Raw genomic sequence first — 14,586 nt, forward strand, 5'->3', positions numbered from 1 at the left:
CTGAAAAACCTCACCGCAGAAACTACATGCTAAATTGGCTCAGACGCAGAGAGCATGAACAAAGAGACTTCCTTCACTGCAGTGCAGTTTGGATCAGATCCAAAAGACTCACAAGCAGGAGATAAACAGACTGAGAAGATGCAGACAAGTAATTTTTAGAATAGAACTAGTTATTTATTGTAGCTTTCACTGGCATAACATGCAGAAACAAACCTGTATTTTTAGGTTACTGGTGTCTTTATAAAATGACCTTTAAGTTTCCTTAAATCAGAAGCATATAGAATTGCTAAATGTTGTTTTCTAAACACTTTAAAGCCAAAGGAGATAAACAGTCTATGTTTGTTTTCTACAAATCTAGTTTTAAGAGCAGGTTTTTTTAGAAGAAATGTAGAGCAGATGATTCTAAGTGGGTCTCAAAACCAGTAGTCCCAGCTTCTCTAGCATAAGCCTGAACAGTCGCTTTCTCTTGTTCCCTTTCTGCTGATCTAATTTCTCATTACAATTCTTTAGGCATTCTTAAACTTAATCTGTGCAGATATTTCTTAAATATCCCACGCTTGCAAAATTTGTCCTAGCAATGATACGAGTGCTGGCATAATTAGTCACACAGCTAGGTTTTTTCCTCTGGGTCATCTAGACCTATTCAGCCTGATGTGCCCAAGCATGTTTACAACGGCAGCCCAGATCTTAAAACAAAGCTGTATCTCATGTGTCCTGCAAAGTCGAACTATGCTTTAAACTAACAGGGAGATAAATGAGTATTGCTTAGTCTTCTAATTTTACTACAGATCTGGGTATGTATTTGTTTTTCTTAAGCCTTCAGCTCCTGAAGTTAGTAGCTTATTAAAAACTTTGTTAGTTTAAGGTATTTTTAGCATTAGCATTAAACAGAAGAACTCAGAGAGTTGTCTTTTTTTGGTAAGCTCATGATATAAAAAGCAATCTCATGGTGCTCTGAATTGTGACTCATATTTTTGTAACTCTTGAGCCTGACAGTACAAGGACAAGCAGTAACACGCCACAGCTGTATTTGTCTTGTGGTGGAACTTCAGCCGAGACTGGGCCTTATTGCAGTGTTACGGGTTTGGGGAGAAGAGTGCATGTTAAAAATATTATTTTATCTTCACAAATGTAAAGAGGTAAATATAATTATCACGTGTCATACACAGCGAGAGAGACCTAAGGCAGGTGTGAGTAATATTGTGAGATAGGAATATACATTGTTTTTCCCTTTGGCAAGTAGTCCTATTATAATCTGAGGAAAAGAACTGAACTTGCTACACATATTCAAATCCTCTGACTAGCTGCCTGTCCCAGGTTAAACCCTTGTAGCTAAATATAAATAGATTGCTTCATTTGACATTGCCCATGCAGAAATGATATGCTGTTGCTAAGACATCAGTGTACATATAAACCAACAGCTTGTGTTCCAGAATGTACAAAATTATCAGAAACATTTCTTGTGACCCCAGCTTCTTCTCTTCTGAAAGTAGGTTGCTTTGTACTCCTGCCCAATGACCTACTTTTGAAACCACATAGCAAGGAATAAGTGTTCCCAGCTGCAGGCCGCAGGCCCCATGCCCCATGCCCTGGCAAATGCTGGAACCACCTGTGCAGTCAGGCCAGTCACAGGATCTGGATTTCTGTTTTTCAGCTTCGCATTTATTTATATGCAGTTCACAGTCAGCTGCTTGATCATTATTATTCACCTAGAACTATTGGAGAAAGGGGAATATATATGTTAAATACATATGCTTTGTATAACCACAACAGTTAGCACAACATTAAGGACAAACAGATAGATCTCCTTTGTCTGTATCAAATTCAGGTAGTAGAATATTTTCTGAAGAAATTCTGAGGTAAAGGTCAAATTCTGCCATGGATGAAATTACAGGGCCTTCACTTCCAGCTTGGGAGGTTGTTCTGTACATGCAGTGTAGGAAAACGAGGTAGAATCTGGCCCATGATGCATAAACACAGTCTTTTGACTTTTAAAAAATACCTTTCAGCTTGATAATAAATATCATTAAAGTACTGTAAAGAATCTGTGCAGATGTCATGTGTATAACACTTTGACCACATGAGTTTACCACACAGAAAAAGCCAAGGAGGAAGAAAAGAGGTGTTTAAGTAAGAAGGTCTCTATATCCATCTGCAAACAAAAATGGCGGGCTCTGCACAGGCACGTAGATAGTCGTTGCAGACTAATAGTTAGGGAAATTAAATGAATTCGATCAGCGGAGGTTGCAAAATGCTAATGGTGGCCTGCGTAGTGTCGTTTGCAGTCTGTGGAGATTAGTTTAATCCTGCTAGACCCTAGGGTTGTGTGCACAAAACCTAAATCTTTGTTTAGCAATTTTGACAGTAGGTTAACCAAGGAAAATAATGGGGCTTTTTGAATGGACTTGACAAATTTCATCCATAATTGTTTTAAAAATGGAATCTGCATTCAATGTGAGCATGTTGCTGCCTGTGCTTGTTTTGAGTAATGACATTTCCCTGAAGAATGAATTTTTCAGAAGCCATTAATGAGAAGGTATTTAAAGAACTGCCCATGGTAGACCCCATCTTCTTGGGACTTTATTCTGATCTGTTGTTCTGAATACTTAAACAGAAAATTTTGACCTGGATGAAGGGACAGAGAGCACCCTCAGCAAGTTTGCCGACGATACAAAACTGGGAGGAGTGGCCGATACACCAGAGGACTGTGCTGCCATTCAGAGGGACCTGGACAGGCTGGAGAGGTGGGCGGAGAGGAACCTCATGAAGTTCAACAAAGGCAAGTGCAGGGTCCTGCACCTAGGGAGGAATAACCCCATGCACCAGTACAGGTTGGGGGTTGACCTGCTAGAAAGCAGCTCTGCAGAGAAGGACCTGGGAGTGCTGGTGGACACCAAGTTAACCATGAGGCAGCAATGTGCCCTTGTGGCCAAGAAGGCCAATGGTATCCTGGGCTGCATCAGGAAGAGTGTTGCCAGCAGGTCGAGGGAGGTGATTCTCCCCCTCTGCTCAGCCCTGGTGAGGCCACATCTGGAGTACTGCGTCCAGTTCTGGGCTCCCCAGTACAAGAGAGACATGGAGCTACTGGAGCAAGTCCAGCAAAGGGCTACAAAGATGATTAGGGGACTGGAGCATCTCTCTTATGAGGAAAGACTGAGAGAGCTGGGCCTGTTTAGCCTAGAGAAGAGAAGACTGAGAGGGGATCTTATTAATGTGTACAAGTATCTGAAGGGAGGGTGTCAAGAGGATGGAGCCAGACTCTTTTCAGTGGTGCCCAGCAACAGGATGCGAGGCAACGGGCACAAACTGAAACACAGGCAGTTCCATCTGAACATGAGAAAAAACTTCTTCCCTGTGAGGGTGACAGAGCACTGGAACAGGTTGCCCAGAGAGGTTGTGGAGTCTCCTTCTCTGGAGATATTCAAAACGCGCCTGGACGCGATCCTGTGCGAGGTGCTCTAGGTGACCCTGCTTGAGCAGGGGGGTTGGACCAGACGACCTCCAGAGGTCCCTTCCAACCTCAACCATTCTGTGATTCTGTGTGAAATGAACAACAATAGTGAGAGCAGTTTAGTCATAGGTTTTAGTCATACTTAGAAGAAATAAGGAGGGACTCCTGTGTTTTCTGGTTTGCACATGAAAGAAAAAAAAAGAAAAAAGAAAAAGAAAAAGAAAGAAATTTCTCCTCCTTCTTAATATTTCCTCCAGCCCTCTTAAGCACTATGCTTCCCTGAGCTCTAGAGAGGAGACTAAAAAACAAACAGAAAGAAATGCACAGTAAAATCCTTATTAAAAGTCTGATGTGCCCAAGCCTGGGCCTTTGGATTAGCCTGCACTTAATCTCCAGCTTGGCAGATCTGGCCTTTCACATTTTTAAACATCACTTTTATTTACTCATGTCCTTCCTTTCATGACTCCCAGGTATTGTTTGGCTGGGGACACAAGGTTCTCTGGCACACCGTGTGAGATGGGCAGCATACCCAGGCCAGCCTTGGGTCAAACATTTAGCTACTTTGGCGCTATGCAAACAAAACAAACCTATTAGAAGCACCAAGCAAAACTGGCAGCATAAAGAAAACAAATGTAATATTGCTTAAATCTACAATTTGGCTTACATTTATGTAGCTGAATATTTCAGATGTCAGTTATTGCCACAGAATTGTCTCTGAACTTTTCTAGTTGGCATTTTCCTCTCTTTTCTTCCTATTTTTACATTGTGAACAATTAGTGTTTTGGATGATTTTTTTTTCCCTTTTCACTGTAAACTGGGAGGCCCTAATAGATGCAAGCCTTGTTATGGGAAAGAAAACCAAAGGTGTTTTTTTTAATCAAGAGAAACACATACAATGTATAACTTTGTGTTCAATCCTGCTATTCACATGCCTGCTTTGGGAGTAGAGGATTTACGAGCAAGTTCATTTGGGCTCACTGAAGGAACTTGCCCCAATTTAAGCAGTACCACATGAAAACCTTTTTGGATTTGGCATACTGCAGATATAACACGATATAAAATGAGTTAAAAGCCAGTTTGAAAGGTATAATGAAGTTTAATTAACATGAAAAGCATTTCCACTTCAGCTCACAGAAGGAAGTTGTTCCCGATTGGCTTCCTGTTCTGAAGACAAGTAAACAGCCGTTTGAATTTCAAATGTCAGCATTTCATCAGAGGCTTGTTTTGCAGCCTCGCATTAACAGATTAAGTTGTCAGGCTGCTGAAATTGGTTCAAAGGGCAGTTCAGGAAATGGGCCGCGTGACCAGAGGCACACTCAGCCGGTACCGAGGGTGACAAGCCAGGAGCCACAAATACTCGACTCATTTCTGAATAACGTCATTTTCCAGCTTGGCTAACTAATTTCTGCTCTTCCTGGCCTTTCTTCACAGCCATGTAAAACAGGGCTAGCTCTACAGACTGTTCCAGAACGCAGCAGTAAATACTCCATGCTACGTTTCCCTGGGGAAGGGGCGCAGACACTGTGGTAACTCTGTAGGTCAACACAGAGCACAAACCAAGGGCAAACCATCCTTCTCTAGAGCACCGTTCACCCTCTCCTCTCCAGACTCTTCCCTAAGCACTGCCTGGGGCTGAGACACGGCCTAAAGAAGCCGTCCCAGTCCCAGTCCTGACAGGATCCCGAGTTCTCTCCCCCCCCCCCCGCCGCCGCCGCCGCCGCCGCCATACACAACGCACCTCCCCGCCCCCACCCAGGCCCAGCAGAACGAACGCGCATGCGCACACCGCCTCCTCCCCAGCAAAATCTGCCCCCGCACAGCGGCCCACCCTAGCAACAGGGCTTACCTCACTGCGCACCAATCAGCGCCCAGCAGCACCCGAATCTTCCAGAGTTTTCCTCACAGCTCCTTTTCCCTCCTCCTCCCTCTTTCCCCATCAACCAATCAATGCCCTCTTTTCCTACTTCTGCACCAATCAACTTCGAGTGCCTCCAAAATCCCGCCTACCGTCAGCAAACTTCCTGTGCTTCTTATCCCCACCTCACCGCACCTCGAAATTCATCCGCGCCCTGAGAAATTTCTCGATTTTCGGGGGTCCGAGTTCTCACACGAAATATACAGGACCCCCTTGTCCCTTTGAAGAGGAATCGGAGTGGGTCAAAGACGAGTATTTTTCACGGCGGTGGTCTTTTACTTGGGACTACTTTGAGCGGCGGAGGGACACGTCACCATGGAGGAGGCGGGACCTGCCTGAGGTAAACCGTATAAATATGGGTGGGTCTGCGTCACCCGGGCAGATAACAGCTGCGGGAAAGAAGATTTGTGTCGGAGGCGAGCAAGTCCCAGGGCCGGAGACGTGAGTCGAGTGGTGGGAAGGTGTGGGGGGGCTGGAAGTGCAGTATTGCTCTTTTTCTTGAGTAGGGAGGTAGAAAGCAGGAATAGGTATTCGCGGTCAGTATTTTTGATTGGCGCAGGAGTGTGTACAGAGCCTTCGGTTTGTCTAAACGCTATCGTTGGGGGCTAAGGAGGAAAAACGAATTGCTTTGATAGGGAGAGTAGTAGCAGAGTGAAATGGTGGAGGTCATCGTCGTTTTCTTCCCCGGAAATAGGCTGCTGAGTCACTGCCTCGGGGGGGAAGCGGGGCAGGGCCACTGGTGCGATGCGCCTTGGTGAGGCTCCGCAGCAGCTGCTGGGGGCGGGTCGCGGCTCATTGCTCTGCCGCACTGCTGCGGGGATTTGGGGGGGGGGGGCACCATGGTACCCAGAAGCTGGTGATCGGTGGGCAGGTGATGTGAGGGAGGGCAAGAGCTCCCTTTTCAGAAATATTCTTATAGGGGGGCAAACATAGCAGCCTGAGACTCGAAAGGAGGTTTAATTGGTTGAGAGCAGAAAACACGAGAATGCCTGTAGAAGTGATTGGATTAATAGAAGGTTTCCTTTTAAATGGAAATTTTAAATTTCTTAGATGTGAGGCAGCAGAAGTGACTTTTATTTCAGGTGGATAAAGGTTATGTGATTGTTTATTTCACAAGCTAATTGAAGCTGAAATTTTCATATTTTGCAGTTCAACATGCAGATCTTTGTGAAGACCCTGACTGGCAAGACCATCACCCTTGAGGTCGAGCCCAGCGACACCATTGAGAACGTCAAGGCGAAGATTCAGGACAAGGAGGGCATCCCCCCTGATCAGCAGCGTCTGATCTTTGCTGGCAAGCAGCTGGAAGATGGGCGCACCCTGTCTGACTACAACATCCAGAAGGAGTCCACCCTGCACCTTGTGCTGCGTCTGAGGGGTGGCATGCAGATCTTTGTGAAGACCTTGACTGGCAAGACCATCACCCTCGAGGTTGAGCCCAGCGACACCATTGAGAATGTCAAGGCCAAGATCCAGGACAAGGAGGGCATCCCCCCTGATCAGCAGCGTCTGATCTTTGCTGGCAAGCAGCTGGAAGATGGGCGCACCCTGTCTGACTACAACATCCAGAAGGAGTCCACCCTGCACCTTGTGCTGCGTCTGAGGGGTGGCATGCAGATCTTTGTGAAGACCCTGACTGGCAAGACCATCACCCTTGAGGTTGAGCCCAGCGACACCATTGAGAATGTCAAGGCCAAGATCCAGGACAAGGAGGGCATCCCCCCTGATCAGCAGCGTCTGATCTTTGCTGGCAAGCAGCTGGAAGATGGGCGCACCCTGTCTGACTACAACATCCAGAAGGAGTCCACCCTGCACCTTGTGCTGCGTCTGAGGGGTGGCATGCAGATCTTTGTGAAGACCCTGACTGGCAAGACCATCACCCTTGAGGTTGAGCCCAGCGACACCATTGAGAATGTCAAGGCCAAGATCCAGGACAAGGAGGGCATCCCCCCTGATCAGCAGCGTCTGATCTTTGCTGGCAAGCAGCTGGAAGATGGGCGCACCCTGTCCGACTACAACATCCAGAAGGAGTCCACCCTGCACCTTGTGCTGCGTCTGAGGGGTGGCATGCAGATCTTTGTGAAGACCTTGACTGGCAAGACCATCACCCTCGAGGTTGAGCCCAGTGACACCATTGAGAATGTCAAGGCCAAGATCCAGGACAAGGAGGGCATCCCCCCTGATCAGCAGCGTCTGATCTTTGCTGGCAAGCAGCTGGAAGATGGGCGCACCCTGTCCGACTACAACATCCAGAAGGAGTCCACCCTGCACCTTGTGCTGCGTCTGAGGGGTGGCTGTTAGTTATTGTGTATCTTGCTCTAAAAGATTGCCGATAGCATTTGTTTTTTGCACTGTAGTCCTTTAATGTCTTAATACTAAATTAAATGCAAGGTTAATGCAAGCTTAAGTAACTGCTGGAGTGTCTGCTCAAGTGTCTGTTTAAATGCTAATAAAGTTTCATGTTGCACATCATTTTGTAGTCTGTCTCAATTCAAGCTAGTAAAGCTGGTGCACTTAAATGACATGCCTATTGTGGCTTTCTTCCATGGCAGTTTAAGCCTCTTTGGTTGTGTAATGAGGATATTGTGGATGAAACAAATGTGGATTAAAGCCTAATTTTAAGCACTAGTACCCTCTTCCCAGAACTTAAGAACAAAGATCTGTATTTCCAAGTAGGATAGTACACTTGATTAAAGACTCTAGAAAACCACAGTTGGGCCAATCAAAGGTGGCTCAGAAGATATGAGTGTCAGTGCAGTGTTTTTTGGGGGTGTTTTTTGTTGTAGCTTTCAAGTTGTGATGTTTAAACTGGTTCATTTTAACTTTGAGAAGTGAGTGTGAATAGATCCACTGCTTGACATCTGCCTGAAGCCACTTAAGTTTCAGTAGCTTCTTTGGAGGCTATATTGGCAAACATAACAGTTCTGTTTTTATGGTGGGGGGGGGAAGTGTAATATCTAGTCTAGAGACAGCCTGTTCTAAGCAAATTGAATGAAATAGCTGGTGGAGTGAGTCTCTCTGCTGGTTGACTCTGTTAACTGTGGATTATGATCTGGGGAAGGAATAATTGCAGGAAGCACTCATTTCTAGTGCTGATGCAGTTGCATGCTACAGGCAATTTGGAAGGGTGCAGTAATACATTAGCTCAAAAAAACCCCCCAATGTTCTGCCTTAAATATTGATTGGCAATATGTGACTGAAATTTAATGGGTTTCTGAGTCAAATGCTAGTTTTCACAAAATCTGAATTCTTAAATCACTTGTAATGCCACAAGTTAGGGAGTTCTGACTTGTTCTTATCAGGTGGATTAAGAAAACACAATGTGAACAGCTGTTTGGAGACTTCTGGTTTGGATTGGTTTGTTTCACTTGTATTTAGTGGCTGCTCTTAATCATTCAAGTCCCCCTTTATAGAAACTAAGGGTGTTGCAAGAATGAAAGCTGTGAGGGTCTTCCCTATCTGTTTTGAATTTTGACAGCTGTTTAACCTTTTAGGCTGAGTCTTGGCACCCATGTACTTATGTACACAATATTTCTTTGCTGGTGCACTTTGCTTTTTATTGGTTACTCTGTATTATGCACCATCCTGATTTTTATTTTTTGGTCTACTGTAGGGTTACTGATGAAAATTTGTTCTTCCATTTAATATTGCTGACAGTGTTTATTGGGGATACCTGTGGTATAGTAATGCTCCTATATTACCAGGGCATTCTTAGCATAGATGCAGCTGTAGCAAACAAATTACACTTCTATATTCAAAAAAACTGCCCATTGTAACAAAGTAGGTCAAAGATGCAGTTTTGCTGGTTATAAACTGTAATAGTGTTTTTTTGTTGTTTTTTAGCAGGGTTTTCTTCCCTGACTAGTATACATAGCTGTGCTAGCAGAAATCTAATGCAAAGTTGGCATAGTCCCATGGAAAACTTTTCTCTGTGCTGGAGATGTTTTCCCTGGATTGCTTGTTTCCTATAATTGCTTTTTGTTTTGCCTTTCTGTTGTTCTGTGCTTTTTTTCAGTTTAGACATCTCAGTCTGGGTGTAACAGCCTAGCTATCCCGCTGTTTAAGTAGTATATAAACTCCCTGAGTTAATCTCCAGAGGAGACGTGGTACTGAGTTACTTAGCTTTCTCCACTGCTGATTTGCTCCGTGGTAGCTTCACTGTCTCTCATAGTTGAGAGGTCATTTGACAAGTTCTTTTAATAGTTAAGCCATACTGTATACTAATAGTTATGTTCGCTGACTTGATCAGATTACTCAGGCTATGGGTGCAGTTGGTCTTTTGGGGGTTTATATATGTCTGTAAATAGCAGGTACCCGTTTTCTGTGTCAGTTACTGAAACAGAACTGTCACAGAAGTGTTGCTCAAACTTGATGCGGAACCCAGACTTACTAGACCATCTTAGGTGCGCTTGGCTTTGTGCAGAGCTATCTTTGGGGCCTAGCCTGCTCTCCAAGAACAGGGCCCTGGGAATGTAATCTGTAGACACCTGAGTGGGTTTTCACAAGTTTCTCTAGTGTGTACTCACTCTGGCTTTTTTCAACCCAAGCTAAATCTGTGTGGAACCATTGCCTCTGCTGGTACTTTCTAGTGTTTCTGTTTGTAGATGGTTTATAAGTGGAGCCACACATGGATCCTGCTTCGATTGGATGTTGCACCTGAGGTAATAAGCCATGGGGAGAGGGGAGGATGTTCAGGGATTTAGCAACTGCAGGAGCAGCTCAGGCCTGGTTTAGGTAGCCTGAGCTGATTGTGTGAAACTATGAACATGTCAGTGTGCTGTTTCCACTAGGAAAGATTCCTCAGGTGAGGCTCATGCTGAAAATTAGCTGTTTGGCTTACTAGAAACGGCATATTACAGCACATCTTGGAAACCAAACTGCAAGGAGCACGGTGCGTGGATGCTGGCGTGATACCGCAGCAGTATCCTGGCTGAAGGAGGGTTGGTCAGTGCTGAAACAGACTTAATAAACCTGTCTAAACTGGCTGTGCAGGTGCTAGGATACTTGTACTGTCCTTCTTGCTTCTCTTGTATGAGCTGCATTATCAAGGTTTCTCATCTCTCTGATCATGCAGAGATGACTGCAAGGGATTTCTTTATTAAAAGAATCCTTTGCAATTTATCCTAAAAGATGAGAATTAGGGGAATTATATATGTGTGTGTGTGTAGTTTATGAATTACAGAATATGATTTTCCATAATAAATTTTATATACTGAAGAAGTCATGAACAGAAGAAGACAAAATTAATGTATGCTGCATTAGGCAATGTGAATGATTGATGGTGTAATTAAGATGCAAAATTAATCTTTCTTACAGTGTGGTGGTACCTCAATTCAACCTGCTTAGATTTAAGTATTTCTAGCTAAACTGAAGAGTTTAACAGTCTTTAGCCACAATGTATGTGCTGTTAAAATGAGATAGTCGTAATGCTCCTATGTAGACAACAGATTCTGGTCGCATCTTTTATCCTGCCGCAACCTGGGCTTTATGATAGGTTTTTGCATTTTTTCTTACAACTTCAGTTAATTTCAAATTCTGCTTTTTTTGATTCCAGATTTTCAGTGTTTTTTTGCCTTCTTTGCTTATAAACAAATCTTTCAATCTGTTTTAAGAAATCACATAATGCTATTTTACTGTTTTGGGGGTATGTTTAGTGTTTTGCTATATTAGCAACTACCCTAAAACATAATGATATAAAGGAGGTAAGGATTAAGGAGAGAAACAATTGAAATACCCAAGTTTCTGCTGTATTCACTGTAGTTCCAAAGGCATCATGTGGAAGCTACATTCAAAGATTGTTGCTTAGCTGCACAATTTTATATTTATGGAACATTATTCCATTATCAAAAAATGGCATTATTTGGAACTGGTGTTTTTTTAACTAGACAAATTCCTGATAACTATTTTGATATAAAGAGTAAGTGACTTTAGTTCTCGCAAGTGTATGCTTGCAATTCTTTTTGGTAATTTTAAGTTTCCTCTAGAGGCTATTTTCTTAAGCATCAGGAATTCAGAAGTTTACTTAATGACCAGAGGATGTCACTGTTGCTGTACAGAAGTGTTATTTTAAAACGGTACTGCTGGATTTTGTATTTTACTCTTACTAGATTGTGACAAGCTTGCTTGCTTGAGTGCAGTATTTCTTCAGGCTGTAATCATACAGGAAAGGATATCCTTCCATTTAAGGAACATGAAATGTGGATGGTTCCTTTAAAAGCCTGAGAAATATATAGATAGCCTTTAAATATTATGATGTAAGGCTAGTAGTTACTGACTTACTATCATTTAAATTAATTGAGTCCCTGAGGCCATCAATGAAGTCCTAGCAAGAAATTATATGTAAGAGTGTCTGGATTTTAGATGGAACATCAGCTGGTCCCTCTAAAGGTAGAAGATTCCATCTGTGTAACTATAACAAATCAAACTGCTAAAATTCACGCCTTCAGTGTGGGGTTTACATAAAAGTTGTATGGGAAAAAAAAGCCTGGCTGTGCAAAAATACTTCGTGTTTCTCCAAGTCTGAAGGTAATACATATTTAAAAGAAAGTGTTCTCTTTTAGCCCCGTGGCCTTCGCAAGGTTTGAATAAGTGCTGGCCTACCAGTTGTTCAGGAGAAAGTTTTAATAGTCCACCCTGCATGCTGCTATTACAGATTGTCTTCCTTCTTCCTGTGAAGATGATTTTGAGCTGCTACCACTACAGAGCGGCTGCAGATCAACATTGTACTTAAACTACAGATACATGTAAGTGACTTTGATTTTCTGTTTACAGCATACAGAGAACATGATATTAATCATAAGACTATTACGTTTTTAAATATTTGGTAAAAATGAGCACTTAAGTGAAAAGTGAAAATATATTTTAGGAAATAATGCTTTTTTCCAGCTTTTTAGAAACCTGTTTTCCTCATGCTTGCTGTTGCCTGCTGTTTAAGCAGATTCAGTGTCATTGTTTTTCCTGTTTTGTCATGAATTTCTGTGCTTCTTCATCTATTCTCTATATCAGAGGATACATTTCATTACAAATTTTCTTCCTATGATTTGACTAAATTTCACTTAATAGTTCCAAGTCTGACTAATCTCTTCCTGGATTTAAGGCTTCCACAGAATATGGCTCTCCTATCAGGAGAAACTTGTGAACTCTCAGGCACTTCTAACTCATTTTCATCAGTAAAATAAATAATGAGCAATCACAAGATTCTTCCTCATTCCCCCAAATAAAAGCTTAAAAAGGCAAGAGGATCACATATTGCTTTTGAAATTGCAGGTTTGCATTTTGGTGATATTGTTCCTTTTATCCTCCCTGTGTGCTACTTTGGATTGCTTTCTTCTGAGCCCTGACAGCTATCAGGATTTTAATTTTTGGTGGCAAGATCCTTTTTAAGCATCACAAGCAGCTCAGCTGGCTAGTGCGCAATGGTGACATAATCCCATTGCTGACCTCAGAATGCTCTGTCACTGCCAAATACACTTTTGGGTAGGTCTTGTATTCTGCCTTCCTACTTCTTTCTCTGAAATGGAAATGCTAGTGTTTACCCTACTGTGCTCTCTGTGCAAGTGTGTGCGCATGTGTGCATACATACCAATGTTTATGTGTTCTCCCAGCAGCTTTGTTTCTGTTTTGCTGTGCTGACCTCTCAGCTGGCAGTAATTCCTTTCCCAGCAAGCTGCACATTCTCCTTCCTCCATGTAAGCTATTAAAACCAGATGTGCAGAAAGAAATCTGTTACAATGCACTTCTGTGGGCTGATTTGATTCTTTGAAAGGTGAACTGACTCCCATGAAGGCTGGGGGGAAGCCCAAGAGGATTTGTGCCCATAAGTCTCAGCTAAACTTCTAGGCCTGATTCTATGCCTGCCGATACCAGAGTAAATTAAAAGTAACATCACTAAAGCAAACTGAATTAAATTAGTGCAAGGTTGGAATGAAGGAGAGGAGAGATGAGACCTGATCTTGCATTTCTCTGCATCTGTTTGTTGTTTATTGGCTATCATGTGGGTCCTAATAAATCCTTAAGCATGGAAAGAAAAAGTAGCTTTGCATTGTTACTGTATCAGTTTAATTTTGCCACACAGGAATCTGAGAAATAAGCTTGTGATTTCATCCAAAACAATCAAAGAGGAAAAGGTACCCTGCCATTTACTGGGTGTATTTAAAGGAAGGTCTCTTTGCGTCCTGCATCTGATTCAAAGTAGAGGCCATCTGGGAATGTTTCTATGGGTGATGGCCACATTCCAGGAAGCCCCACATCATCCTGTGGTTCTGCTGGATGAGGATTGCTTTAAGTTCTCTTTGGGCTGGTGGCAGTTTGGAAGAAGGAAGCCACAACCAGAGTTCAGTATGTTGCCTTCATGGCCATTCTCATGATGTGACGCTTACCACTTCCTAACATTTTTTAGACCAATGAGTGACTGAACTTTTGAGATTTCTTGTGGAACGTGCCCCTACGATCAAACTGGTGATTGGGAGAACTTTATACCATTTTATTAGTTAATGAGTTTTCCTACTTGAGCTCTGGATCACATACGTGGTGGCTCTGTGAACCATCGGTGCTCTGTAAAACACAGATGAGAACCACTCCACATAGATGATGTGCTGTGAAAAGTCATTGAGACTGCACCAGTGCTGCTGGAAATAATGATCACGCTGCCTCCTCAGGCCTTAGTTTTGTTAGGAGTATGAGCGAAAAAGCTCAGAAAGTCACTTGGTGTGGGCTGACATTCTCTATTTCCCAGGGGTCCTGTTTTGGAAGTGATAAGGGTTGTTAGCATGCAAGCATGGTCTCAGCTCCAAGTAATTTTAGAGATGGCCTGTCTGTGCTCCCAGAAGTAGCCTTTCCCAGGCCTGCACTTCTTTATAGAATCAACCCATTAAATGGGTGCTAATGGCAAGTTAAGTAACTAGTGGCCTTAGTTTTCAGGAACTGGGGCTGCTTTGTGCAATCTCTTGTACTTGTGATGAGCAGCTGACACCCTATACTGTGTAGGTTAACATTCTGGCTATGGTTTGCACTGCCTCATAACGGGACGTGTGAGGAGAAAGAAGAGAACAGTTGCCCTCAGATGTTCATGTGCATTCTTGCCTGTCCTGGGGCTAACTGAGGGAGCCTTGTGACAAACCTCAGAACTAAACCATGAGCTCTAGCACGTTCATGAGTCAAATCAGCCTGCCTCCTGTTACGTTGAAGCGGGCTGTTGTCAAAAGCCACAAGATGTTGCTTC

The 14,586-nt window shown here is 43.2% G+C and overlaps 1 protein-coding gene across 1 annotated transcript; it reads left to right on the forward strand.

The window, feature by feature from the left end:
* Positions 1-5,713: 5,713 nt before the first annotated feature.
* UBB (ubiquitin B) lies at positions 5,714-7,838 on the forward strand. The gene is made up of 2 exons (XM_013953849.2): positions 5,714-5,807; positions 6,516-7,838. Exon 2 carries the CDS (start codon positions 6,522-6,524, stop codon positions 7,665-7,667), a length of 1,146 nt encoding a protein of 381 aa, XP_013809303.2. The 5' UTR covers positions 5,714-5,807; positions 6,516-6,521; the 3' UTR covers positions 7,668-7,838.
* Positions 7,839-14,586: the final 6,748 nt, after the last annotated feature.

The sequence above is a fragment of the Apteryx mantelli genome, chromosome 22 (assembly GCF_036417845.1).
Source record: "Apteryx mantelli isolate bAptMan1 chromosome 22, bAptMan1.hap1, whole genome shotgun sequence".
Taxonomy (NCBI): Eukaryota; Metazoa; Chordata; class Aves; order Apterygiformes; family Apterygidae; genus Apteryx; species Apteryx mantelli.